The sequence below is a fragment of the Xyrauchen texanus genome, chromosome 11, assembly GCF_025860055.1.
Source record: "Xyrauchen texanus isolate HMW12.3.18 chromosome 11, RBS_HiC_50CHRs, whole genome shotgun sequence".
Taxonomy (NCBI): Eukaryota; Metazoa; Chordata; class Actinopteri; order Cypriniformes; family Catostomidae; genus Xyrauchen; species Xyrauchen texanus.
The window spans coordinates 35,164,715-35,191,679 of NC_068286.1; the positions used below are offsets into that span (position 1 = coordinate 35,164,715).

At 42.8% G+C, this 26,965-nt stretch overlaps 1 protein-coding gene across 1 annotated transcript in view; it reads left to right on the top strand.

The window, feature by feature from the left end:
- Positions 1-25,048, top strand: part of LOC127651419 (protein kinase C beta type-like) — a 62,416-nt gene extending 37,368 nt beyond the window's left edge. The window contains exons 10-17 of the mRNA XM_052137224.1: positions 4,747-4,920; positions 5,022-5,113; positions 5,565-5,627; positions 14,587-14,725; positions 15,122-15,202; positions 19,502-19,609; positions 20,889-21,029; positions 23,841-25,048. Of these exons, the coding sequence (XP_051993184.1) occupies positions 4,747-4,920; positions 5,022-5,113; positions 5,565-5,627; positions 14,587-14,725; positions 15,122-15,202; positions 19,502-19,609; positions 20,889-21,029; positions 23,841-24,017 (975 nt within the window). The 3' untranslated portion in view covers positions 24,018-25,048. The remainder of the gene's footprint in view (positions 1-4,746; positions 4,921-5,021; positions 5,114-5,564; positions 5,628-14,586; positions 14,726-15,121; positions 15,203-19,501; positions 19,610-20,888; positions 21,030-23,840) is intronic.
- The last annotated feature ends 1,917 nt before the right edge of the window (positions 25,049-26,965 follow it).

Genomic DNA, 26,965 nt, shown 5'->3' on the forward strand with positions numbered 1-26,965 from the left:
AACACGTCTCACCAACGAGCGTGCGCAGTCAGTGCTGAAATGCCTCGCCTCTTTCAAGCCCTGCACAACGGTCCCTTTAAAACTCTTCCAAAAGCTCCTGGGGCATATGGCATCCTACGTGTCATATGAGACCACTTCAGCACTGGCTTCAGACTCGAGTCCCGAGTTGAGCATGGCGCAGCGGCACGCACCGTGTGATGCTCACCCCCGCCTGCCGCCAGACATTCAAACCCTGGACAAATCTCTGCTTTTTACAGGCAGGAGTACCCTTGCAGCAGGTGTCCCGAAGCGTCCTGGTCACGACCGACGCCTCCAGATTTGGTTGGGGCGCCGTGTGCAATGGGCACGCAGCTGTGGGTTGGAGAGGGGCCCCGCTGTGTGGGCATATCAATTGCCTAGAGTTGCTGACTGTTTTCTTTGCCCACCCGCTGGGAGGGGCAAACATGTCCTAGTCAGGTCAGACAGCACCACTGTGGTAGCGTACATAAATCGCCAAGGCGGCATATGCTCTCGCCATATGTCACGACTCGCCCGTCGTCTCCTCCTTTGGAGCCGCGTGCCACTCACATCCCCGGCAACCTCAATGTGATAGCAGACGCGCTGTCATGACAACGCTTGCCCAGTGGAGAGTGGAGGCTTCACCCCCAGTCGGTCCAGCTGATTTGGGAACGATTTGGCAAGGCCCAGGTAGACCTGTTTGCCTCTCGAGAAACCTTCCACTTGCCCGATCTGGTATGCCCGAACAGAGGTTCCCCTCGGGACAGACGCACTGGCACACATCTGGCCCACGGGGCTGCGCAAGTACGCATTTCCCCCAGTGAGCCTTCTTGCACAGGTGCTGTGCAAGGTCAAGGAGGACGAGGAGCAAGTCACCCTAGTGGCTCCATACTGGCCCACTCGGACTTGGTTCTCGGACCTTCTGCTTCTCGCGACAGCCCCTCCCTGGCGAATTCCCCTGAGGAAGGACCTCTTTCTCAGGGACGGGGCACGCTCTGGAATCTGCACCCAGACCTTTGGAACCTCCATGTCTGGCCCCTGGACGGGATGCGGAAGATCTAGCCAGTCTACCACTTGCTGTCGTAGACACGATCAACCAAGCCAGAGCCCCTTCCACCAGGCACCTTTACGCCCTAAAGTGGTGCCTGTTCACAAATTGGTGTTCTTCCCGGCTGAAGACCCACAGAGGTGCACAGTTAGGTCAGTGCTTTTATTTCTGCAGGAGAGGTTGGAGGGGAGTCTGTCCCCTTCCACCCTAAAGGTGTATGTTGCCGCCATCGTGGCCCACCATGATGCAGTAGACCGCAAGTCTCTGGGTAAGCACGACTTAATTATCAGGTTCCTAAGAGGCGCCCGGAGGTTAAATCCCTCCCGGGCCAAGCCTGTTCCCCTCCTGGGATCTCTCAGTGGTCCTCACGGGCCTCCAGAGATCTCCCTTCGAGCCGCTAGAATCAGCTGGACTCAGGGCCCTCTCTCCTAAAACGGCCCTGCTGATCGTGCTCGCCTCCATCAAGAGGGTCGGGGACCTGCAAGCATTCTCTGTCAGCGACACTTGCCTGGAGTTTGGTCCGGCAGACACATATGTGATCCTAAGACCGCGGCCGGGCTACGTGCCCAAGGTACCTACCACGCACTTTAGAGACCAGGTAGTGAACCTGCAAGCGCTGCCCCAGGAGGAGGCAGACCCAGCCCTTTCGTTGTGTCCGGTACGTGCTTTGCGTTCTTATTTGGACCGCAGGCGGAGCTCTAGACGTACTGAGCAGCTCTTTGTCTGCTTCGGGGGACAGCGGAAAGAGAATGCTGTCTCCAAACAGAGGCTCGCCCACTGGGTCATTGATGCCATTTCATTGGTTTATCACGTCCAGGCCGTGCCCCCCTCCCCTTGCGGGTCCGAGCGCACTCAACCAGAAGTGTTGCGTCCTCGTGGGCACTGGCCAGGGGCACCTCCCTGGAAGACATTTGTAGAGCAGTGGGTTGGGCAACACCTAATACCTTCGCGAGATTTTACAATCTCCGGGTTGAGTCAGTATCGTCCCGTGTTCTCTCAGGTCCGAGCCCGTAAAACTCGGTAACATGCTGACGAGCTGGCCGGGTGAGTCGCTTGTGCCTAGCGCCCTTTCCCTCAGCTGAGGTAAAACTGTGTGCCTGTTTCTCCCAGGAGATCACATCTCTCGGATCCCTGGATGATCCCTCCTTAGCCCTTGTGGGTCCGTATTTCAGCGGAGGAACTCGCCGACCCAATCCACTGCGGTTACTTAATCTAACCTGTACTGGGATAGGTGTTCCACAGGTCAAGGACTCCTACGCGGACTCCACCTGTGTGTATTATCCGCGGTACGGTCCCCTTACAAAAGTGGACCCGCGTTTTCCATAGGCAGTCCTCCGGTCGCCGTGTTGTATTAACTCCCCCCTCCTTGAGGCTGGATCTAACACTGCGCCACTTTCCACATGTCACCTAAAAACCCATGTGACGTATTCACCACTCTTACCTCCCCTTCCGGGCAGGTGTGGTCTCCGCAGGGTCTTTTCCCCCTGAAAGAATAGGAAACTGGATAAGACCCCCTTCCCTTGATGCATGTAAGGGCCCTGGCCATTTATTGCTCTATGCGAGAACATAGATAGAAAAGAGACCCAGCCAGGCTCGGCCCGTTCCCAGGTTGGCAAGCGTTGCCTTGTTCCCCTGTCTAGGGTAACCAGAAGGATTCCGACGATGTTTTTGGGTCATAAGGGAAGGGTACGTGCGGTCTGACACAGCTGGTCACCTGTGCACGTAAAATACCTGCCCGCTCCTGTGTCAGCAGAACACCTATGTGATTTAAATTGGACCTCTAGTGTCGCTTCTCCAACACAACGTCGAGAGAGCGACAGACGGGGAACATCTAGGTTACGGATGTAACCTCCGTTCCCTGATGGAGAATATTCCATATTCGGCACTCAAGAGAGAACCCTAGTGTCGCTTCTCCGACACAACGTCTCGTTCCGTCCATCAGGGAACGGAGGTTACATCCGTAATCTAGACATTTGGCGTTAATACACTACTTATGAACTGGCAACTGAATACTAGTGTTAATTTTGTCGGCTGTTTTTTAATTTAGTCTTAGTCTTAATCCTATGTCAAAGTCCTTTTTTAGTTTTTATCATATTTAGTCAACCTTATCCTATTTGTATTAATTTTTTTAGTCAAGTTTTAGTTGACAAAGTCTGGGCTTTTTAATGTAGTGTAAGGGAGTTCAATGGAAAAGAGGGGGCGAGAACTGGCTTGACAATATAAAAAATATTTTAATGAAGATATAAACCAAAAGACACAAACACACACCTAGGACGGACAGCTGCCCGTAAACGTGCTCTCTCTGTCGCACCACCATCTGCAGTTGGCCTTTATCCCTCTCGGTGGATTGATTAGCCTGATAAGGGACCGGGTGTGTAAAATAATGACCCGGCCCTACCCACAGCCCTGTCACATGTAGTTTTAGACAATGACCTACCTGTTGACATTTTAGTCATATTTTAGTAACATTTAGTCATATTGACATTTTAGTCACTGAACACTGTAAACATTTTAGCCATAAGAGTATTATTGATAAGCATTTGTCCATCTTGTCTATCCAAAACCAATATATATATATATATATATATATATTTATATATATATACACACACACACACACACATTTTATTGTTGTCATTTTAGTGTTATTTTTCACATAAGATTGATCTTAACATGATAATCTCATCAATGATGCAACATGTTGTAAGCTGCAGACAGCGGGGGTGAGAGACGAGTGTCTCTGTGTTAGAGTACGTATCAGCCGGCAGAACTTTAAATCTCTCCCGGTCTCGACTCCCGCTCAGATGACAGTTTTGGAGTTTGTGCGACTATTCGACAATGGAATTATTTTATTATTATTGCCAAGATTTGTAGTTAAAAATGACAATCCACTGAGTGCAACGTTTGTTAGTGTTTTCCACGAAGACACCCACCAGAGTTTTGTAGACAGCCGGAGGCGGCATGTAATTTGACTGAGAAAGCCGCCTAGAAATTCTCTATTCAGGAAAAATGCTGCAATATAGAAATGTAATGTTCACAGTCACAGCCTTGATTATTGTAATTAGTGAGTGAAAGTGTCAAATAACAGGATGGTTAATGAGATTAAGTGAGTAGTATTCGACTGATCATGTGATTCTTACATGGCATTCCCCATGTGTGGACCCTCTCCATGTAGAATAAAACCGCTTTTATTAGGTTACTGTTATGACTAGAGTCTTCATTTTAATGTATGTGGTCATTGTTTCCTACATATATTGCAAAATTACAATTCATGTCATTAGGAGTTAAACCTTTTTAATGAGGAAAATACTGAATGCACCTTTAACATGGTTAAGGCATTAACCTAATTTGACATTCCAACTATTTTATTCAGTTCTTTTATGATTTTTTTCAATACACACACAATAATCCCATTGATGGACACTCTTTTATCAGTTCTTACTTTCTTAAGGGGATAGTTCACCCAAAAATGAAAGTTTCACTCTCTTAATTAAAAGAACAACTGAATACTTAATTAAATTTAATGCACTACATGTATTACAAATAATATTATTATTGCTACAATAAAAAAAACATGGCAATTATTCTGAGGTAAATTAAAACTTTGAATTCAGTCTTGTTAATTACAAAGAGTGCAATAAAGTATTAATTTATAAATATTCCTAGCTAGTAAACATTGTCCTTTCTCTGCCTTTTCTCAGGTAATGCTTGCAGAGCATAAAGGCTCAGATGAGCTTTATGCGGTGAAGACCTTAAAGAAGGATGTTGTCATTCAGGATGATGATGTTGAATGCACTATGGTGGAGAAAAGAGTTCTCGCTCTCTCTGGCAAACCGCCCTTCCTCACCCAACTCCATTCCTGCTTTCAGACAACGGTACAGATCACACATACACACTTTACAGTGATGTACTGTACATGCACACTTAATGATAATATTTTATATTCTGAATCAATTATTGTTGTTGTGTTTTGTAGGACCGTCTTTACTTTGTGATGGAGTATATCAATGGTGGAGATCTGATGTACCAGATACAGCAAGTGGGAAAATTTAGGGAACCCCATGCTGCGTATGTAATCACTCACTTCTGCACATACACACTGCATAAGTCAAAATGACAAGATGTATGACTTGATACAAAGTTTTTGCAATATTCTAATTACATTTCAATGTGCTAAACACAGTCATGTCATTTAGATGTATGCACAGGCATTAAGTTTAAGCTCAAACCTATTCAGTAAACAAAGCATACCCTTAATTTGAGGTTTTGAAGTTTGTCATTATAATTTAGATTTTCATTTATTACAATCCTGAATTTAGTGCAAACAATAGTTTATTCCCGTTGGGAACTGGTCAGGTAGCAGACCACAAATGTAATTATAGTCATGGATCTGGAGTATTGAAATGTCTGATATTGAGTATTAATGTGAATTGATCACATTTATCCCTAAGTCAGCAAGTTAACTGATAGTACCAGAGATTTAATTGTAATTTGTGTTCTAACTTTTCTTTACCATCAGGTTCTATGCTGCAGAAATTGCCATTGGCCTCTTCTTTCTCCATTGGAAGGGCATTATTTACAGGTGAAATGTTTGTTTGGATATGAGTGTACTTCTCTGTGTCCTTTTTTGTGTGTACACTGGTTTGGGCAGTGAATATTAAAATGCTTAATGATGGGTGTAAAAAAACTCTACATCACTGCATCACAAAGAAATAACATTTCAATTCACTGATTACAGAGTTTAATTATCAGTTATAGTTGCTTATCTACTAATAAATGTAATATGTGTTTATTTCTTATCCAAAGCCTGGCATATTGTTTTTGTCATTGTTCCACTACGGTGTAAATAATCTCTCCAGTTACTGGCCACACTGCAATGTAGAAATACATTGAAATATGAGGATGCTTAAGGCAACATGTAAAACATGTGTTATCGATGACTTCATCTATGATGATTTAAATTAATATACTGTATATGCAGTGGATAATGTGGAATTTGTAATGTTTACATTGTGCATTCATGGCGCTAATGCACTAACACACTATACACAGCCATAATATGTGCTGATTACACTGTGTTATTGTAATTTATGATGACGCTGATGTTGTGTTCTCTCAAGTGGGGTTACTAATGCATTGAGTTAGTGTTCAGTGATGCTTAGAGTTTGATTGTGCTGAATCATTCGGTGATGCCTGATGAATCAATGTGTTGATTTACTTGGGTCTGGACAGACAGTTGTGATGAAGTAAAAGTGAAGATATGTTGATGCTACTCCCTGTGTCAGTGTGATCATTATCAAACATAACATTTGGCGACGAGGATGGCTGATATCGCACTACCACCGCCTGCTCCTTTCCTCGCGCTGCCTGGTGAGCCTCCGATTCCCTGGACTCGCTGGTTACAGTCCTTCGAGACTTTCATCTTGGCAGTGGGGCTGACTGATGTGAGCACAGCCCGCAAAAAGGCGCTGTTACTGCATTGCTTGGGAGCCGAGGGTCAGTGTGTGCTGGGAACACTTGAGTCAGGCGCCATAATCGATTATGACGCAGACGTGGAACTACTGACCGCACACTTTGCGCCCCCACAGAGCGCGCTCTTGCGCCGTTTTCTGTTTCGCCAATCCGTGGATTGGCCAGCACATGCAAGTTCGGTGCGTTGCAGGACGAAATGATTCGCGACCAGTTAATTGAACATACCAACAACGCAAAAGTACGTGAAACTCTGCTATTAGAACCGGACGATTTATCACTGTCCCGAGCAATCACGATTGCATTACAAATAGAGAGTGCAGCTGCATGTGCGTCGGCACTGACTAAACAGCAAACAATCACGGACTACCCAGCCCCCTCCCCCATGCCTACATCAATATTACAGCCTAGTCAGAACGACACATTGCCAGCAGCAGACTCCTCTGCAGTTATGCTACTGAGACGCCCGCAGCAGTCTCGGCCACGCCCACAAAAACTAGCGTCACGGTCCTGTGATAACTGTGGATCCTCATCTCATCCGTCTAGAGCGCAGAACTGCCCAGCCCGTGGTCAGACGTGTCGCAACTGTGGCAAACGCAACCATTTTGCTTCAGTCTGCCGCTCTGCTCCAGCTGAGTCACCCACTATCATTCACAATGTCTACTCTGGGCCAGTCTCATTTAAAGCATGCTCAGTGCACCTAAATGATGTATGTATCCCACTGCTGTTGGACACTGGTGCCAGTGTGTCCCTCTTGAACATGCACACATACAGTTGTTTTTTCAGTGCACTGCTACTTTTGCCACCCTCTGCTTCACTCTGTGGCTATGGCGACTCAAAGATTGACCTAGTGGGTTCCCTGCAAGTGACTGTTAGGTATGGCAACAAATTGGTACCCGGCTTTACCTTCCATGTTGCCCGTCGCGGGGCCAATCTGACGGGTCTGGATTTGTTCTCGGCTCTGGGATTCTCCCTGGTGGACACAAAGGGAGCTGCGATCCTGACAGTCTCCATGCCTTGGCAGCAAAAATGGCCGTCCCTGTTTGAAGGCTGGGGGTGCCTCACTGCTTTTGACCACCAACCTCTCCTGAACCCTGCCGTTAAACCAGTCATTCAGCCGCTTCGCCGCATTCCTCTGGCTTTCCGTGATGGTGTCTCAGCTGAACTTAAGCAGCTGCTGGACGCTGGCATTATCAAACCAGTGGATGCATCGCCCTGGGTCTCAAACCTGGTGGTAGCTCAGAAGAAATCAGGGGCCCTACAAGTGTGTGTGTCGACCTGCGAGCAGTGAATAAGGCAGTGATCCCGGACAGGTTCCCACTGCCTACCTCTGAAGAGCTCACTGCTCTGTTCCATGGCTCAACCGTGTTCTCTAAACTGGATCTCAGACAGGGCTACCTACAAGTGCCTCTCCACCCGAGCAGCAGAAACCTCACAGCCTTTGTGACCCATGCAGGTGTGTTTCGTTACACGCGCATGCCGTTTGGACTTAGCTCCGCCCCCAGCTGCTTTCAAAAAATCATGGTGTCCGTATTGGCTGGTATACCGGGGGTGGCCATTTACCTGGATGATGTGGTTATCCATAGGCCTTCTCCGGTGAGTCATGATGAATGCCTCAGCAGAGTTTTTGCAGCCCTAGCTGAACACAAACTAACCCTCAATGCCGAAAAATGTGTTTTCTCTGCACCGACCATTGAGTATGTGGGTTTCCGACTGTCGGCGGATGGAATCACACCACTTCAGTCAAATGTAGACGCTATACTAGCAATTCCTGAACCCAGCTCGGCTGCACAGGTCGCCTCCTTCTTGGGCATGACAGGTTACTATCTGAAGTTCCTCCCACATTATTCTGCTTCCACTGCCCCACTACGGCGTCTGCTGCGTAAGGATGAGCCTTGGATATGGTCACGGGCATGCTCTGAGGCGCTGCAGGCGCTCAAGGTGCAGCTCACCACAGCTCCAGTGTTGGCTCATTTCGATATCTCTAGCCCCACCTTGGTGACCTGCAATGCGTCGGCTACAGCCATAGGAGCAGTGCTGTCACAGATTCAGCGGGGCGTGGAGAAGCCCATCGCCTTTGTGTCACGGGTCCTCAATCAGACGGAGCAGTGGTACTCGGTGGGGGAACGTGAAGCATTAGCCTGCATCTGGGCCTGCGAGAGGTGGCACTTGTATCTCTATGGCCGTGCTTTCACACTGAGGACTGATCACCAGGCTCTGACTGCACTGCTTTCTACATCGGGGACAGGCCACAGACCACTGCGGCTACACCGTTGGTCCGACCGTCTTCGCCAGTATAACTTTGACCTGAAGTTCACCCCTGGCAGAGACAATGTTGTGGCTGATCTACTGTCCCGCGCTACTCCACCCCACCCTGCCATACACACACACACCGACACGGACCAAGGGGAACGAGACATTGTTCAGATGTTACACACACCCCTCCAGGCCGTCGTATCGTTACAAGAACTGAAGGACGCATCTGAACAGGACCCGATTCTTTCTCAACTCCGTGTCTATATTCTGAACGGCTGGCCTCATGAGATATCGGAGGGGCTTGCAGCATTTTCCAGAATAAAGCAGGAGTTGTCCTGCTGGAACGATACTTGTGTGGCACGCGGCCTCTGCACAGTCATCCCCAGCACCCTACGTGCACGTGTCTTGGCAATGGCTCACAAGGGCCACCTTGGTATTGTGAAGCTGAAACAGCGCTGCAGAGACCGGGTTTGGTGGCCAGGGATAGATAAAGACATTGAGGCCCTGGTGAAAGACTGTGCCGCCTGTCTCTTGAGCGGGAAGACGGGTCACCAGGCCCCCCCACCCTTACAACCTCTTGCTTGGCCATCACAGCCTTGGGATCACCTGCAGCTGGACATATGTGGTGAGATACAGGGAGTTCCTCATCACCAACGCTTCCTAGTGGTTGTCTATGACCTGCACTCGAAATGGCCCGAGCTCATTACCACCGGCTCTGTGACCTCTCTGGTCATAATCAACTCTGGACTCTCTGTTCTCCCGCTGGGGCCTCCCAAATACTATCACTACGGACAATGGCCCGCAGCTGATCTCGGCTGAGTTCATCACATACCTCAAAAACAAGGGTATTCGCCACATCTGCACGGCATACTATCATCCCCAGGCTAACGGTGGCGTTGAACGCTTTCACCAGTCGCTGAAAAACAGCCTCAGAGCACACCTGTTCCAGGGATGGACCTTCGAACAGGCCATCCGACACACACTGCTGCACTACAGGGCCACCCAACACTCTACAACGGGGGTTTCTCCAGCTTTCCTCATGCTTGGCCGTGAGCTCCACCTTCCCCTCGACAGGCTCAGTCCAGCAATGCCTCAGGGCCCACTACCAAAGGTCAGGGCCTCAGTGGAATGCCAGCAGAGGCGGATGAAGCAGAAATTCGATCTCTCGACACACGCAAAGGTCCCGGACATACAGGCCACAGATTGGGTCAGGGTTCACAGGCCCCACAGAGACCACAAACTCGCTTCATACTGGTCTTCGCCTCTCAAAGTTAGTCATCAGCTGGGCCCAGCCACCTTCTTGCTCAGTGATGGCACGCGGTGGCATGCAAGCCGTCTCCGCAAAGTACCGGGCCCGGCACATACAACAGGTGTCACATCTCAAGCCACTCCCGCAGCATGGCAGGACAATCCGGCGATTCAGCCGAGACCTCAGTTAGCTCCTTCACAGGCCCCAGACATCCCTGTCAACCTGCCAGCTGAGATGTGTGCTTGTCCATCACAGCCTGCCCAGCCTCATCCTTGTCTTTCACCGCGGCCTGTTCGCACTCGTTCTCGGCCAGGGCACCTACAGGACTTTGTGTCAACATTTCATGTTTGAAAACCTGTAGGAGGGGGGGAAATGTTGTGTTCTCTCAAGTGGGGTTACTAATGCATTGAGTTAGTGTTCAGTGATGCTTAGAGTTTGATTGTGCTGAATCATTCGGTGATGCCTGATGAATTGATGTGTTGATTTACATGGGTCTGGACAGACAGTTATGATGAAGTAAAAGTGAAGATAAGTTGATGCTACTCCCTGTGTCAGTGTGATCATTATCAAACATAACAGCTGAAACTACTGAAAAGATGGGTATATAAAAGAGTGTCAATGGGCAGGATACAGACAAAAGCATGATGACTGACAGTGAATGGACACTTAAGAATATTTGTGTAGGTTTTATTCCTTTTTGTAGACTAAACCAAAAAAAAAAAGCATTACGTGTTCTTGGAAAATGTTTCTATGCAAATGATCATACAAATGTTGGTAAATTTGAATCAGCTCGCTAGTAACTGCACGCCGGTGTGTTCATGTTGACTGATTTTAACTGATTGAATGGGAATTAGCTGTAAGAATTCATTTTTAAATATTTAAAAATCAAATCATAAAATTGGGATAAACTACAGTATGATTTTCTTTTAAGGCTTTAAAAACTTTTGAATGACATGAGAGATAATGTTTTTAATATCAAAATATCTCTGTGGTGGTTGCGCCACTGGGGTTGATGCATATGAGACCACTTCAGCACTGGCTTCAGACTAGAGTCCCGAGATGGGGATGGCGCCGCGGCACATACCGTGCTTTCATCACCCCCGCCTGCTGCCAGACTTTCAACCCCTGGACAGACCTCTGTATTCTGTGGACAGGAGTCCCCCTACAGCAGGTGTCCTGACACACCAAACAGGGTTGGGGTGCCGTGTGCAACGGGCAAACAGCCGCCGGCTCCTGGACAGGGCCCCGGCTGGGTTGGCACATCAACTGCCTAGAGTTGCTGGCTATAATGCATGCCCTGCGGAGGTTTCTCCAGCTGCTTCGGGGCAAGCACGTCTTGATTCACTCAGACAGCACCGCCACGATAGCATACATAAATCGCCATGGCTGCGTGCGCTCTCGTAGCATGTCGCAACTTGCCCACAATCTCCTCCTTCGGAGCCAGCAGTGACTTGTTGCGCGCCACTCAAATCCCAGGCAACCTCAACACGATGCGCTGTCACGACAAGGCATGTTCAGTGGAGAGTGGAGGCTCCACCCCCAGGCGGTCCAGCTGATTTGGGAGCGGTTCGGCAAAGCACACCTGTACACTTCCAAAGAGACCTCCCACTGCCTGCTGTGGTACTCACTAGCAGAGGCCCCCCTTGGGACAGACACGCTGGCACCCAGCTGTCCTCGGGGGCTGCGCAAATACGCATTTCCCCAGTGAGCCTTCTTGCACGGGTGCTATGCAAGGTGAGGCAGGACGAGAAACAAGTCACTCTAGGGGGCGACAGCCCCTCCCTGGCGAATTCTTCTAGCAACACTTGACTGGAGTTCGGTCCAGCAGACACCCATGTCGTCCTAAGACCGCAACTGGTCTATGTGCCAAAGGTTTCTACGACCCCCTTCAGGGACCTGGTAGTGAACCTGTAAGCACTGCCCTGAGAGGATTTAGACCCAGCCTTTTTGTTACTGTGTCCGGTGTGTGCTTTGCGTACCGTTGTGGACCGCACGCAGAACTTTCGATTTTTTGAGCAGCTCTTTGTCTGCTTTGGTGGACAGCGGAAAGGGAATGCTGTCTCCAAACAGAGGCTTTCCCACTGTGTCACTGACGCCATCACCTTGGTCTATCACACCCAGGCCGTGCCCGCCCCCTTGCGGGTTCGAGCACACTCAACGAGAAGTGTGCACCGGCCATCCTTGTGGGCACTCGCCAATGGCACCTCCCTAGCAGACACTTGCAGAGCAGAGGGCTGGGCAACACCCAATACCTTTACGAGATTTTACAATCTCATCTTACAATCTTTAACTCAGGGTTTAGTCATCTTGTCCCATGTTCGAGCATGTAGAACTCGGGAATGCGGAACGTCTGACTAGGTGTTCCGCTTGCACATAGTGCATTTCCCCTCCACTGGGGTGATCACGTGTGCTCTTTTTCCCCAGGAGAGTCCACTAGGTTCGCGCTCCCTGGATGTTTTTCCTCCTTAGCCCTCTAGTCCGCGAATTCAGCGGAGGAACTCCCCGACCAGACCCACTACGGGTACTAAAATTACTCTGTACTGGAATAGGTGCTCCACAGGAGGGGCCTTTGTGGATTAATCCCCCTTTGTGTATTCTCTGCGGTACAGTCCCCCTAATGGCGGACCCGCGTCTCCCTTGGGCAGTCCCCGCTGTCCCCCGGTCGCCGTGTTTGTAGCAACTCCTCCCTCACAGCAGGTAGGATCTACCTCCGCGCCTTTTTGCCACTCTTTACCTCCCCCCAGCCTGGGCAGGTGGTGGTCTTTGCGGGGTCTTTTCCCCCTGAAAGAATAGGAGTTGGAAAAGAACACCTTCCCCCGATATGTGTGATAGCGTTAAGATGGCCCCAGCCACTTTAACTCTATGTGAGAAACATAGAGAGAGAAAAGGCGCAACCTGCTCCCATGCTTGGCACGTTGCTTTGTCCCCCCCACCCCCATCCACCCCCCTCCAGGGTGCCGGGAACCTAAAAAATGTATGACGATTTTTATGGGCCGTTGGGGAAGGGTACGTGCAGTCTGATGCAGCCTTTTGCTTGAATAGGGACCCCTAGTGTCGCTTAATTCGACACAGCGTAGAAGTGAGTGACAGACGGGGAATGTCTAGGTTACTGTTGTAACCTCCATTCCCTGATGGAGGGAACAAGACGTTGTGTCCCCCTGTCCACGACGCTGAACCGAGCCACTGCAGTGGCCGAACCTTATACTCGGCTCCTCAGTGCAAAACCTGAATGAACAGCTGCACGATTCATTCCCTTTATACCCATATGTCCGGGGCAGAGACATGAAAATTCTGTCTGCCAAATTTTCATTGGCCTTTTCTCAAGTTCAGAGGTAACCGAGACCTTCAAGAAAGTCCCCTAGTGTCACTTCGTTCGACACAACATCTCGTTCCCTCCATCAGGGAATGGAGGTTACAACAGTAACTTAGACGTTTGTCATGAAGCAAAACCTCTGAGATTTCATTTTATCATTTAATCACGCCACAGAAATAGAGTAAGCTTGCATCTCCTCTTTGTCACTGTATGTCATTACAATGTGTAGAACCAGGAACGTTTCCCATTACAGGATCGTTTATGGTGAACCCGGAACGTTCTGCGTTCACTATAAAAATTTTTACTTGTTCATTTGTATTTTCGTGGGAGTTTGCTGACAGTCCGCGCATCAGCGCTCTTCAGGTTAGGGGCTGTTTTGCCTCCATGGTGCGGCATACTGATGCTCGTACTTAGAGTTCAACTGAATGACACACACAAGGGCGTAGATTTGGCTTGAACATTGGGGGGGTTACAGTGTGAAGAATTTATATGTTTCCATTGATCATGTTATAAATATTTGGGGGTTGTACTTGCTTGTTTTTATTATTGGGAGGGTTACTTCCCCCCCCCTGGAATCTAAGCCCCTGGACAAACAAACGTGCCATTCATGGCATTAATACTGTATATTCATTTAAAATTCCCTTACATGGGAACTAAAATTTTATTGGAATTTGAATGCCCAATAATCACAGTTGTCTCAAATAACTGTGGTTCAATTAAATAACAAGATTAGGTGGTTATTTAATAATCGTGAAAAGCCTACAGTGAATTGTTTTTTTTCTAGTTTTCAGCTAGATAATTTACAGTTCATATGCATGAACCATCTAAAGGAACCCACTCACTAAAATGAATCTGTGTTTTCAAGGCTAAACATAAGAGAATATTTTATTTTAATCAGTTCATTTACTTGAACTGTTCGAAAGAGCCGATTCTATTAAATTATTTTGATTTTCCAGTGCTACATGCGAGAAAGGACTGTGTAGATGAGAGTGTTTGAATCCTCCCTTTGCTCCATTGCTGCTTTCGCAATATTATGTGACAAATATAGCATTCAGTTTTGCTACAGCACTACTTGCTGGAATATGTAGCTCATTACTGGGAGAGCTACACACTTGTGATGAGCTACTGTCTCACACTACTTAAAAAGTTTGTTATGTTAATAGCATCTCTACTTTTAGTTCAGAACTCCCCAACACTAATAAAAACATACAAATGAGTGTGTGAATTGTTGCCTGTTTGTCCCTATTTGTGCAGAGATCTGAAGCTGGATAATGTGATGTTGGACTCTGAAGGCCACATTAAGATTGCAGATTTTGGCATGTGCAAAGAGAACATTTTTGAAAGGAACACAACTAAAACCTTTTGTGGCACTCCAGACTACATTGCTCCCGAGGTGCGTGTGTGTGCGTGTGCATGTGTGTGTGTGCGTGCGTGTGCATGTGTGTGCATGCGTGTGTGTGTGTGTGAGCGTGTATTTATCACTTTGTGGGGACCAAATGTCCCCATAAGGATAGTAAAACCCGAAATTTTTGACCTTGTGGGGACATTTTGTCGGTCCCCATGAGGAAAACAGCTTATAAATCATACTAAATTATGTTTTTTGAAAATGTAAAAATGCAGAAAGTTTTCTTTGAGGGTTAGGTTTAGGGGATAGAATATAAAGTTTGTACAGTATAAAAACCATTATGTCTATGGAAAGTCCCCATAAAACATGGAAACACAACAAGTGTGTGTGTGTGTGATGTGAATGTGCATATTAGAAAGGCATATTAGCTGTCCTCTGTTGCAGATCATTGCTTATCAACCGTATGGAAAATCTGTTGACTGGTGGTCCTATGGAGTTCTCCTGTATGAAATGCTGGCAGGACAGGTAAGCTAATGCTACGTGATGAAAGCGATGTTATAAAAGGAATAGTTATGGCTCTACAACCTAATGGAATGTGCCATGTTCAGAGCCATTGTAAAATAGGAAATATACCTGTATTATTTATATAATATTATTAATATTTGAATTATATATATACAGTATCTCACAAAAGTGAGGACACCCCTCACATTTTTGTAAGTATTTGATTATATCTTTTCATGTGACAACACTGAAGAAATGAAACTTTGCTACAATGTAAAGTAGTGAGTGTACAGCTTGTATAACAGTGTAAATTTGCTATCCCCTCAAAATAATTCAACACAGCCATTAATGTCTAAACTGCTGGCAACAAAAGTGAGTACACCCCTAAGTGAAAATGTCCAAATTGGGCCCAATTAGCCATTTTCCCTCCCCGGTGTCATGTGACTCGTTAGTGTTACAAGGTCTCAGGTGTGAATGGGGAGCAGGTGTGTTAAATTTGGTGTCATCGCTCTCACACTCCCTCATACTGGTCACTGGAAGTTCAACATGGCACCTTATGGCAAAAACTCTCTGAGGATTTCTTCTTTTCTGACCAAAGAAGTTGAGTGCACGTGCTCAGCGCCATATCCAGAGGTTGTCTTTTGGAAATAGATGTGTGAGTGCTGCCAGCATTGCTGCAGAGGTTGAAAGGGTGAGGTGTCAGCCTGTCAGTGCTCAGACAAAACGCCACACACTGCATCAAATTGGTCTGCATGGCTATCGTCCCAGAAGGAAGCCTCTTCTAAAGATGATGCACAAGAAAGCCTGCAAACAGTTTGCTGAAGACAAGCAGACTAATGATATGGATTACTGGAACCATGACCTGTGGTCTGATGAAACCAAGTTAAACTTATTTGGTTCAGATGGTGTCAAGCGTGTGTGGCGGAAACCAGTTGAGGAGTACAAAGACAAGTGTGTCTTGCCTACAGTCAAGCATGTTGGTGGGAGTATCATGGTCTGGAGCAGTTCATTGAGGGAACCATGAATTCCAACATGTACTGTGACATACTGAAGCAGAGCATGATCCCCTCCCTTCGGAGACTGGGCCACAGGGCAGTATTCCAGTATGATAACGACCCCAAACACACCTCCAAGACGACTATTGCCTTGCTAAAGAAGCTGGGAGTGAAGGTGATGGAGTGGCCAAGCATGCCTCCAGACCTAAACCCTATTGAGCATCTGTGGGGCATCCTCAAACGGAAGGTGGAGGAGCACAAGTTCTCTAACATCCACCAGCTCTGTGATGTCATCATAGAGGAGTGGAAGAGGACTCCAGTGGCAACCTGTGAAGCTCTGGTGAACTCATACCCAAGACGGTTAAAGCCGTGATAGAAAATAATGGTTTAGACATTAATGGCTGTGTGTTGAGTTATTTTGAGGGGACAGCAAATTTACACTGTTATACAAGCTGTACATTCACTACTTTACATTGTAACAAAGTGTCATTTCTTCAGTGTTGTCACATGAAAAGTGGGTGTACTCACTTTTGTGAGATACTGTGTATATATATATATATATATATATATATATATATATATATATATATATATATATACAGTGTACATTGTATATATTTTGCATACAGGGTTTGAAATGAACACCTGCCAAATGCAGGTAAAAATCGGCAGAGGCGGTAACTGCGTCACTCTTACCAGCCTTTTCTGTGGGTGCCCTTTTTAGGGTTTTCCTGCACTGAATATTCTATGAAAGTCAAGTGACTAATTTAATTATATTCATGCCTCTCATAACTTAAATGTGCATCTGTGCGGGGCAGATGAAGCACCGAAGCGCACATTATACTGGTTCTCCACTGGTGCATGGTGAGTGAAGTGAGCATTTTTAATTCCTTCCAATGGGAGCCGAATGAAACCCTCTTGAGGGGGATTCTCATTAGAATTAATTGAAAACAGTGGACATGTACAGTCAGTGTGCTCCAGAGCAAAACATCCATGATGCATTCAGGCTTTACGAGATACCAGGGCAACCGGCGGAGACCATAAAACTTCTGTGATCCATTTGAATTCTACAGAGAACATTCTAGTTTAAAGCTCTGTATGCAGGAAATCAAACCCCTGAAACAACTGCTCTTCATTGTAAACCGCACTGACGAGGTAAAGAGGAAACAAATAATACACTTGATCAGTTTTTAAAATACACATCATCGTCACCCTTACTAAAAAAAAATGGTATTTGGTAATGTTTTACAAAAATATTTTTTTCCTGCACTAACTGGTAACTTATATTTAAGCAATATCACACGAGCAACAGTACAATATGGCCCTACATCTGCACTGCTGTCGGTCAGCCTTGTGCCATAGGTAATCACAGCGGTGCAGATTTAGTTGCTGGTTCAAAATAAATGATGCGTCCAAGCCTTCGTTAGTAATTCAAAAATGTCACTTCATAAATAGCATCACGGCTTGTGCTGTTTCGAACAAGCTATTGGATAAATGTGAGAGAGAGAGAGATAGATGGATGGAGTGTGTGCGATCAGCTGTTACCACTCCAAAACAGAGATGCTGTCAGCTTTCTGAAGATCAACTTTCTCAGTGGAAAAATAGCATCAAAGCGGGGGTATTTCTCCCTATTTCACACAAGAGTCGATCGCTATAGAAACCGTAATGTCCTCCACCATTTTAAACAACACCCATTGTGTAATTAATCAGTCTGTTGTGTCTCTCAGCTGTGATGAGCCGTAATGCTGAAGTTATTTTGTTTTTGTTGCTATTTCCAAGCTTTAGTAGTGTAGTAGTAATACAAGCGATCACAAAGAGCTGTTGTATGTAAACAGCTGACACGGATTCACTTCACGTCACCTAACTGGCTCATATTACACACAAAAATTATCTTTTGCCACCACTTGGCTAACATATGTAATGTAAAAAAAAAAAAAAAGACAAACAGTAGCTCTTAACACATATGCACTCTTACACTCTAGTTTAGAATGGCACAAACACAAGCGGAGTGATACAGTGCTTATGGTGTCAGACCATCAGTGCTCATGGAACGTCTCTCGTCCAGTCAGATTCGAGGAACGGAACTAACTGTTATATATATATATATTATTATTTAATATAATTGAGTGAATCTGTTAGACTTAATTTTTATTACAATTGTAAACGTTGTAGTTAAAGGTTTATAAATGTGTTTATGCAATTAGTGTGTGTTATTTTTTTTGTTTGCTTTGTTTTTTTTAGACAAATACTATAGTTTATTTTTTTTTTAGAACCGACTATCTACATTAACCTAACCACAGTAAAGAGGAGTCATCCATGTAGTAATGGCCTTATCATTACCTATGCCACTGTTAAACAAGGGCAGAACAATGGTAAACTTTCATATAGGCAAGTATAATTTAGAAAGAAGGGATTAAAACCTCCATGAATTATGGACAATTTATTGACAGATTTTCCTCCTGTTCTAAATGTCCATAACATTCTAAAGGTGACTTAAATCATTAGGCCTACTGATCTCATATACTTCTCGTTCAAATAATGTCCATACAAATGCATGCAGTTACAGCCTCTACTTACCTTTTATCACTTTTTGTAGGGTGGGGGATTTTGGCTAGTGAAAATGTTGAGTGGCTTTGGAAACTACTAGCCGCAGTTTCTTGTGAGCCCAAAAGTTAATTTCAAACCCTGAGTGTAAAGGGGTGTGTGTGTGTGTGTATATACGTGCGTGTGTGCATGCGCATGGGTGCATGTGTGAATTACATCATTATTAACATCTGTAACCGCACATCAAAGGAATTTTTATATATATATATATATATATATATATATATATATTAATGTGCCACATTTCTAATGTATGTTGCTTGGCGGACATAAACAGCTCACAGTTAAGCTCTAATGAATATTACTTGGCTGAAATGTTATTTGTTGTGATGATTATTATTAATGCAAAACGTATTCATTAAACTGTGATGTCTTGTCATATTGCTGTTGCCACCGATTTATAAAAGCAGTGAACCACTCGAGGCTTTGCCTTACAGTATTTTTTTCCATGATTAAAGGGGTTTCTGTTTTGCATCATGGCAAAAACACTGTAACATACAGTCTCTTGAGTATTATCGCTTTATTACTCCTAATTATACCATAGTATACACAGCATTACACTTATCACTTTAGAGGCTGACAATACTCATAACAGATGGTGCAATCATTGGATTGCTCATGCATTAAAATTAAGCCAATAATGTCATACTGGAGTTTTCTTTTTGCAATTGTGATACAGTAGATGTAGATTAGTGTGAAGGTTTTTCTCCAATTCCTTTAGCCCCCTTTTGATGGTGAGGATGAAGATGAGCTTTTCCAGTCGATCATGGAGCATCATGTGTCTTACCCCAAATCCATGTCCAAAGAAGCAGTGGCCATATGCAAGGGGGTAGGCAACCCACAAACACACACAGTGTTCACCAGTGTTGGGGAGTAACTAACCAACCCAGTCTCATGACAAGTTGGAATAATTAGTACGAGATGTTGAAATCATTCAAGTTGGTTCGTACAAAAATGTACAGCTTTTATAGCCATAGAGAAGAATAAATGATCCAACAAACAAAGTTATGATTTTTCCTAAGTTTAACCTCTTCCCAATCCTAAACCTGACCATAGAGTCTAACCCCTATTTAAACCCTAAACATAAACCATGATTTTAATTGGAAAATAACTTGTTTACCATGGAAGAACAAGACAAGGGAAGCAAATTACATGTTATTGACATCTGTCATTTGCATTGCAGAAATAAATATGGAATGAGTGACGCAATTAGTTAACAGACGTTTTCTTTTTCATAACTGGAATTGTAAATGCTGCTGTACATTATAATGTTTTTGTTTTCAAGGTATATAAATTAGGTTGTAGACTATTCTAGTTTTTTAGCTGTATTAAGTGTAAATTTTAGGTTTGATGCTGTCACCATAATTGAGGTAAAAAAAAATATTTGAAACCCTAGTTTTAGTGCCAGAAAAAATATGTCTCTGACTAAATTATAAATTCATCAGGTAACTTTACATTTAAAAACATATTTCCTGGGGCCTGGTTAGCTCAGCGAGTATTGACAAAGACTACCACCCCTGGAGTAGCAAGTTCGAATCCAGGGTGTGCTGCTGAGTGACTCCAGCCAGGTCTCCTAAGCAACCAAATTGGCCTGGTTGCTAGGGAGGGTAGAGTCACATGGGGTAACCTCCTCATGGTCGCGTTTAGTGGTTCTCGCTCTCAATGGGGCACGTGGTAAGTTGTGTGTGGATCACAGAAAGTAGCATGAGCCTCCACATGCGGAGTCCCTACGTTGTCATGCACAACGAGCCATGTGATAAAATGCGTGGATTGACTGTCTTGGAAGTGGAGGCACCTGAGACTTGTCCTCCACCACCTGGATTGAGGTGAGTAACCGCGCCACCATGAGGACCTACTAAGTAGTGGGAATTGGGCATTCCAATGTGGAGAAAAGGGGATACAAATAAAAGAATATATATATATATATATATATATATATATATATATATATATATATATATATATATATATTTCCCTGCTGCTTTTTTATAGTCCCTTGGATTGTAGCCTACTACTTTTTCAAAAGAGTAGCTTGACTGCAGTCTTTAGGAGTAGCTAGGTGACGCTGATTCTCACCAATTCTCACATACACTCTTGTGTGTTTGTAGCTGATGACCAAGCACCCAGGCCACCGTCTGGGCTGTGGACCAGAGGGAGTGAGAGACATAAGGGAACACGCTTTCTTCCGCTACATGGACTGGGACAAACTGCAGAAGAAGGCAGTTCAGCCACCCTTCAAACCCAAATCAGTAAGTAAAAAACAAACTGTGGGTGGGTGTTATTTATCAGGAGGGTGCATTGCAGCACATATAGCAATACCAGTGAACTGGCATTTTGTTACACAGTATCAAATTAAATCCCTTTATTGTCACTCAACCATATACACAAGTGCAACAGTGGGTGAAAGTCTTGGGTGTGGTTCCAAGCAACATAGCAGTATGACAATTACCTGTACACTGTGATCTTAATTTGTAATGCTGCGAACTGCAGTGTTTGAGGACTAAATAAGATGGTGTGGCCTTTTTTTTTTTTTTTTTTTTTTTTTGTGAAAGTGTAGTTTTCTGAGAACCTATTTTTGTGCATGTGGCCAGGATACTCTGGTCCCAAACTGTCCAAACTAGGAAGTAATGAATCATTGTACACTCTGTAATTGTTTAAATTGAAATGTGCTACTGTGTCAGCAGCACAGGATAGATGTAGAAAATACTAATGCAACATTTTAAGTATTTAAATACATATTTCACCCAACAGTTAAATGTTGTTTGTATTTATTCACCATCATGTCATTGCAAACTCAATAAGATGTTGTTTTTTAAGGAAACCACAAAGGGCTACTAAACACGGTGTATATTAATGTGTACTTTGCATACATATTTTCTTAGAAAACCTAAATTTACTGTGCACTATCACACTGAGAATCAATGGGTACACCCAAAATCTGACAAATCTTGCTTTCAGAGGCTTTATATGGAGTTAGGATGAAAATAAGGGGCATTTCATACTGTTCTGAGACCAGTGCAGACAGACAGCTCACTGGCATTTAAGTCACTAAAGCAAGGGAGCATCCTATAGCATCCTAAGTGCATACACTGCTAACATCCTACCAAAACTTCAGTTTAAGGTTGCAGATGATGTTTGCACCACTCAATATGTTTAGCAGACATGGGCAATGGTAATCAGTACTTAGATTCCGAAATTATAATGCATCATTTTATTTTAATATGCTTGGCAGTGATTGGATGATGCTGGCCATTTCTTTAAATTATAATTATTTATGCTAATTTCTGATGTTATGTCTGTAACTGACTTTCTATATCTTGATATTATTTAAAATTTCACAATGTAGTCCTGCTGTCTACATATGTATGTGGGCATACATTTTTAGGAAAACCATTTGGTCTATAATTATTATTATTTTATTATTATTATTTGCATGTTTATTAGGTGCTACTAGTTCAAGTTCAAAAAGGCAAATGGGAAATGCACTCAGCAGTCACACTCAGGACTCAGAAGGTTAAGCATTTTCACTGTGCAGAAATTTCAGCAAGTTTGCCATGCTGTTGTTTGGTGTGGTCAGACTGTGGTATTAATGTTTGCAAAATTGCTCTCATATCTCATGTTTTTTGGGTTGCATTATTGGTGAAAAATAAACCGAAACCTATGGCGACTGCATTATGAAGGGGACATTTAAAAGTATTTTCACAGGTGTAATTGTATTGAAAGTGTTATTTTTTTCATGGACAGGGACTGATCTTTGCAAAGTCTGACTGTGACAGGTTCACCATGCAGAAATATGCCACACAAACCATTAAAATGAGGATCAGAAACCTTGTAAAAAAACAAAAATATTAAACTTCAGCTGCTTGTTTATACCTTTCAAATCCTTTGGAGGAATATGCAGAGCAGCAGGTGCTACACACAGCCAGGAATAGAACAAAGTTTGGATGACTTTTCCACAGTTTACTCTTATCATTAGTCATTACTCTTATACAAGTTTAAATAGAGGTTTTCTGGACTGGTGAGGATGTTTTGAGTTCTGAAGGGTACAGTTTGTTTCTGTTATATACAGAGTAAGCTACTTTAATAAAATGCAATTTTTCATGATATGACCCCTTTAAAAAGTAATTTAACACAATTTTGTCTGGGTTGTAGGACAGGCTCATTTGGAATCCTGTGTGATGAGGCTTTATGTATATAGATGTCTTTAACCATAAATAGTCAATGTTAAATTTGTGTTGTGTTTGTTCCTAGTGAGAAGTCTTAATATATTGAATGACGGAAATTGTAGTGTACTCTATCCTGATTAGCTGGTTTAATTAAGCTCCTCCCTCCAAGTTATGATGCATTCTTGTAACATACTGTAGTAATGCAGTAATGTTCATACAATGAATGAACATTTGAATATATTTAAATGATTATACAGTAATTTCACCCATTCACAGGTAAATTGTTTGAAAGTATATAGATCCTCCTTTTTTCTCATAATCCCTTTTTTCACCCCCACACTTCTTTTTAATGTGGAATTATGCAATTCCATGCATCACATTTTTCTGAATTCTGCATCTGAAATGCTTCTTAATTCAAAATTTGATAATTTAATGTAATCTGTAAAAATAATTACAATTGCAGCATCAGAAAAAAATGCAAAATGATGTGCATGAAATACATTGCTAATACAAGAACAGAAAATTGATTGCTTATATAATATATTAAACATATATTTTTAGTACTGTACATCTATATATTTTTGTGGTTTATGCAATGTACATTTGTGCTCATATCATTTTCCTATCATTACACATTCATAATGTGCAGTTACTATAGAGACTGTTACTAAAAGTGATGTAGATGGAAATTATTTGGAATATTTCAATTTAAGTCAAAAAAACATTTTTATTGTTCATAATTTAATTATAGTGTTATTACACCAGAATCACCATTTTGGAAACTTTTTAAAATTGTTCTCACATTTTAGGGAAAAATTCTAATTCTAATATCTTTGCTCATTTCGTACCACCATTTTCCCTTCCCACATCTCTCTTCTCTCATCTTCTCCACAGTGCGGTCGAGATGGAGGGAACTTTGATAGTTTTTTCACCAGCCATCCTCCCATCATGACCCCTCCCGACCAGCAAGTGATTCAAAACCTGGACCAAACTGAATTCCAGGGCTTCTCGTACATTAATCCTAAATTTGCATCTATTACATCCAAGAAGCCAGTTTTAGCTCAATATTAGTAGCTCATTATTGGGAGCAATCAGATTACAGACCCTAAAATGACAGCGTTTGAATGGGCCTAAGAGAGTGAACCAGATTGATGGAATTGAGCTAATTTCTATATACAATGTTATACAATATTCATCCTGCATATTCTTTCAATTCATGTTGCTTAAACCCCTTATTTCGGGAATTATCAAGGGAAATTGTCTAACTTTGTAAATGAGCTTATAAAAGAGTGAGTCTATGATGCTTTTGTTTCATATACTGTAATATTACAGGTCTTAAAAGTCAAACGTATCTGGGTGAATCTCACTGTACCTTTTAAGATCATGTCCATGTCAGATTTTGCCCCAAAATCAAGAAGTAAATGTAAATGAATAAAATAAGTTACATTTGTAAATTGATAGCAATGTAAAATATTAAAATTAATCAGTAGTATTTTTTCCCAGAACAGTAATTAGAATTAACATTTTTAGTGTTATGGTAATGAGTTTTGGTTAGGGAAATGTGCTAAATTGTAATGAAAATAATGTCACGTTGCAAAATGGTTTTAAAAATGGTGTTTTGCTATATACAGGTATATATGATTTATTTTTTTCTGATTTTTGGGTGAAATGTGAACTTTTTCTCACCGATTCACACATTTGACTAAGCTGGAAAATTTCTTTGGAATATCAGTTATAGATGCTTTGGTTGGGTGTTGTACGTGGGCTTGTGTGAAACTGTGCCAAGTCAGAGATTAAAATTTAGGAACTGGTCATGCCAACATATAGTTTTCCAACCAGTGCACAACTTAAACAAAGATCAATCAAATGGAAATGATAGTGATGTGATATAACATCTTTGCAACTGATTTTCAGACATGATTATTTTAATTACTTCTTTACAAGAACATATCTTTTTGTTATTATTCCTCAATATCTGTGATTTATGACTTTTTTTACTTGTTACCTGCGCCTAGCAGTGTTTGGATCAAATTATTTTGTAACTGTGGACAGACTGTTTCTATAGAGAAAATATATGTATTTAGAATATATATTAAAATCTCTGATGGTATATTTTCATCCTCTGTGTTTATTCTTGCACACTCGAATAGTACCAAAAAGTAATCATTGAATACCAATATTTTTTGAATGTTTTATGTAATGAGTAGGGGCCATTCACACAGAGCATGTTTTTGCCTCCAATTGTGCTTTTTTCTATTAACATATGGTATATGGACATGTTAAACCATTGCGCCATGTCTCGCTGATTTTTTATTTTTCAGCGTCTCGCACAGATGCGTCACGATTTTTAGATGCCATGTCAAGTTAATAAGTTTGCATTATATATTACAATGATTTAATAGTATTCTGCATAATTTTAGATTCAAATGTCTACCATTTGTTGTATTACCACATTATCTTAATATAAACAGGTGAATTTGTGGCAGATATATTTCTATGCATATGTGTTGATAGGTACCTTAAAAATGTAATTCAAGTAGCAACATCTAAATTAGCTGTTTTATTTTAGTCAAACTACTTGATATGGCTGAATCAACCTGACTAAATTAGGCTACACCAATAAAAGTAAAGTAAGAGTCAGGTAGAAAAATCTCCTCAAGGTGCACCTTTTTACTTTTACAGTGCATATAATTCATTCAGTTGCTATTACAATTTAGCTTTTGTTTAGAATATTATCCATTTTAATAATATTCACATGTAAATAGAATGCATTCCATTCCAAACCGGCGAATTGAAAAGAACCACACAAGCTGGCAATAATGGTTATAGCTCTAGAAAAATTCTGCAATTCTGAGACCTAATTTTGTAAGTGTTAATAATGTGAATATATTTAAAAAGATAAAAACTGCAAATACTTTCTTATGTACTAGTTTTAACAATCAAGGAACTCCAAACACATGCTAAATTTGCATAGCAATTAACATTGCAAAACTGGCATATATCATCTTGTATGTATAAAATTGTGTATTTGGACTTCTGGGTCATGAGGTGACATGGTTAAATGGTTGTAAAGTATGTACAGGGACCAGACACTCAAGGTACAGCTCTCCAAGTGCCCTTATTCTTGAGCTGGGTTGGCATCTAGCAGAAGGTAGGAACATTTCTTGATTATCCTCTGTTGTGAATGAAATGGCATCTGGTAGCCATTTGTGTCTTTCTGTTCCTGGTTTTTGTTTATCAGAACTTTCATGAGCTGTTTGTCTCTGTAATTGGAAGCATCATTCATCCTATGGGTGTTTTCCAGATAAGTTTATATGCTCCAATCTGCTCTTCTCTGTACTGCTCCTCCATGTCATTTGTGGTTCACTTCTGCCTATTATAGAATGACACTCTTTACTTCAAAAGCTGTAGCTGTGTTGGTCTCCTGTGTCTTGAGTTTTTGATTCTGGTGTAAGTGGGTCTTCTTTTCATCCATTTCCACTTGGTTGTCTTTGCTCTGTTTCTGACTTCTAGTATCTGTATTTGTTTGGAAACTCAAATTTTCCTCTGATGTACTTTTGTGTTGTCTCACAGTTGATATGCACTCATTAAGACATATATCAGATGAAATCAAAATGAGCTCTATTTACTTTTAAATACATGTTCCTGGTCTTGATGTTGGTCTTGGTCATGATTCATAAATGTTTGTCTTCGTAATATTTCATGGAATCGTAATAATGCTCAAATCACTTAGGCTATTTGATAATTTTTTCATAGCTATTTAGCCATAGTTTTTGCAAACTCACATTCAGGTCTGGCTTAACATAGTTTCATGATGACTTATAATAATTTGTGCCTGATGGTAAAATTGCAAGATATGGTATCGCACAAAAAAGTATGACCAGAGGTGGGTAGAGTAGCCAAAAACTGTACTCAAGTAAAAGTACAATTATTTCAAAAACATAATTACTCAAGTAAAATTAAAAGTACTAACATAAATAATTACTTGAATAAGAGTAAGAAATTATCCAATTAAAAGA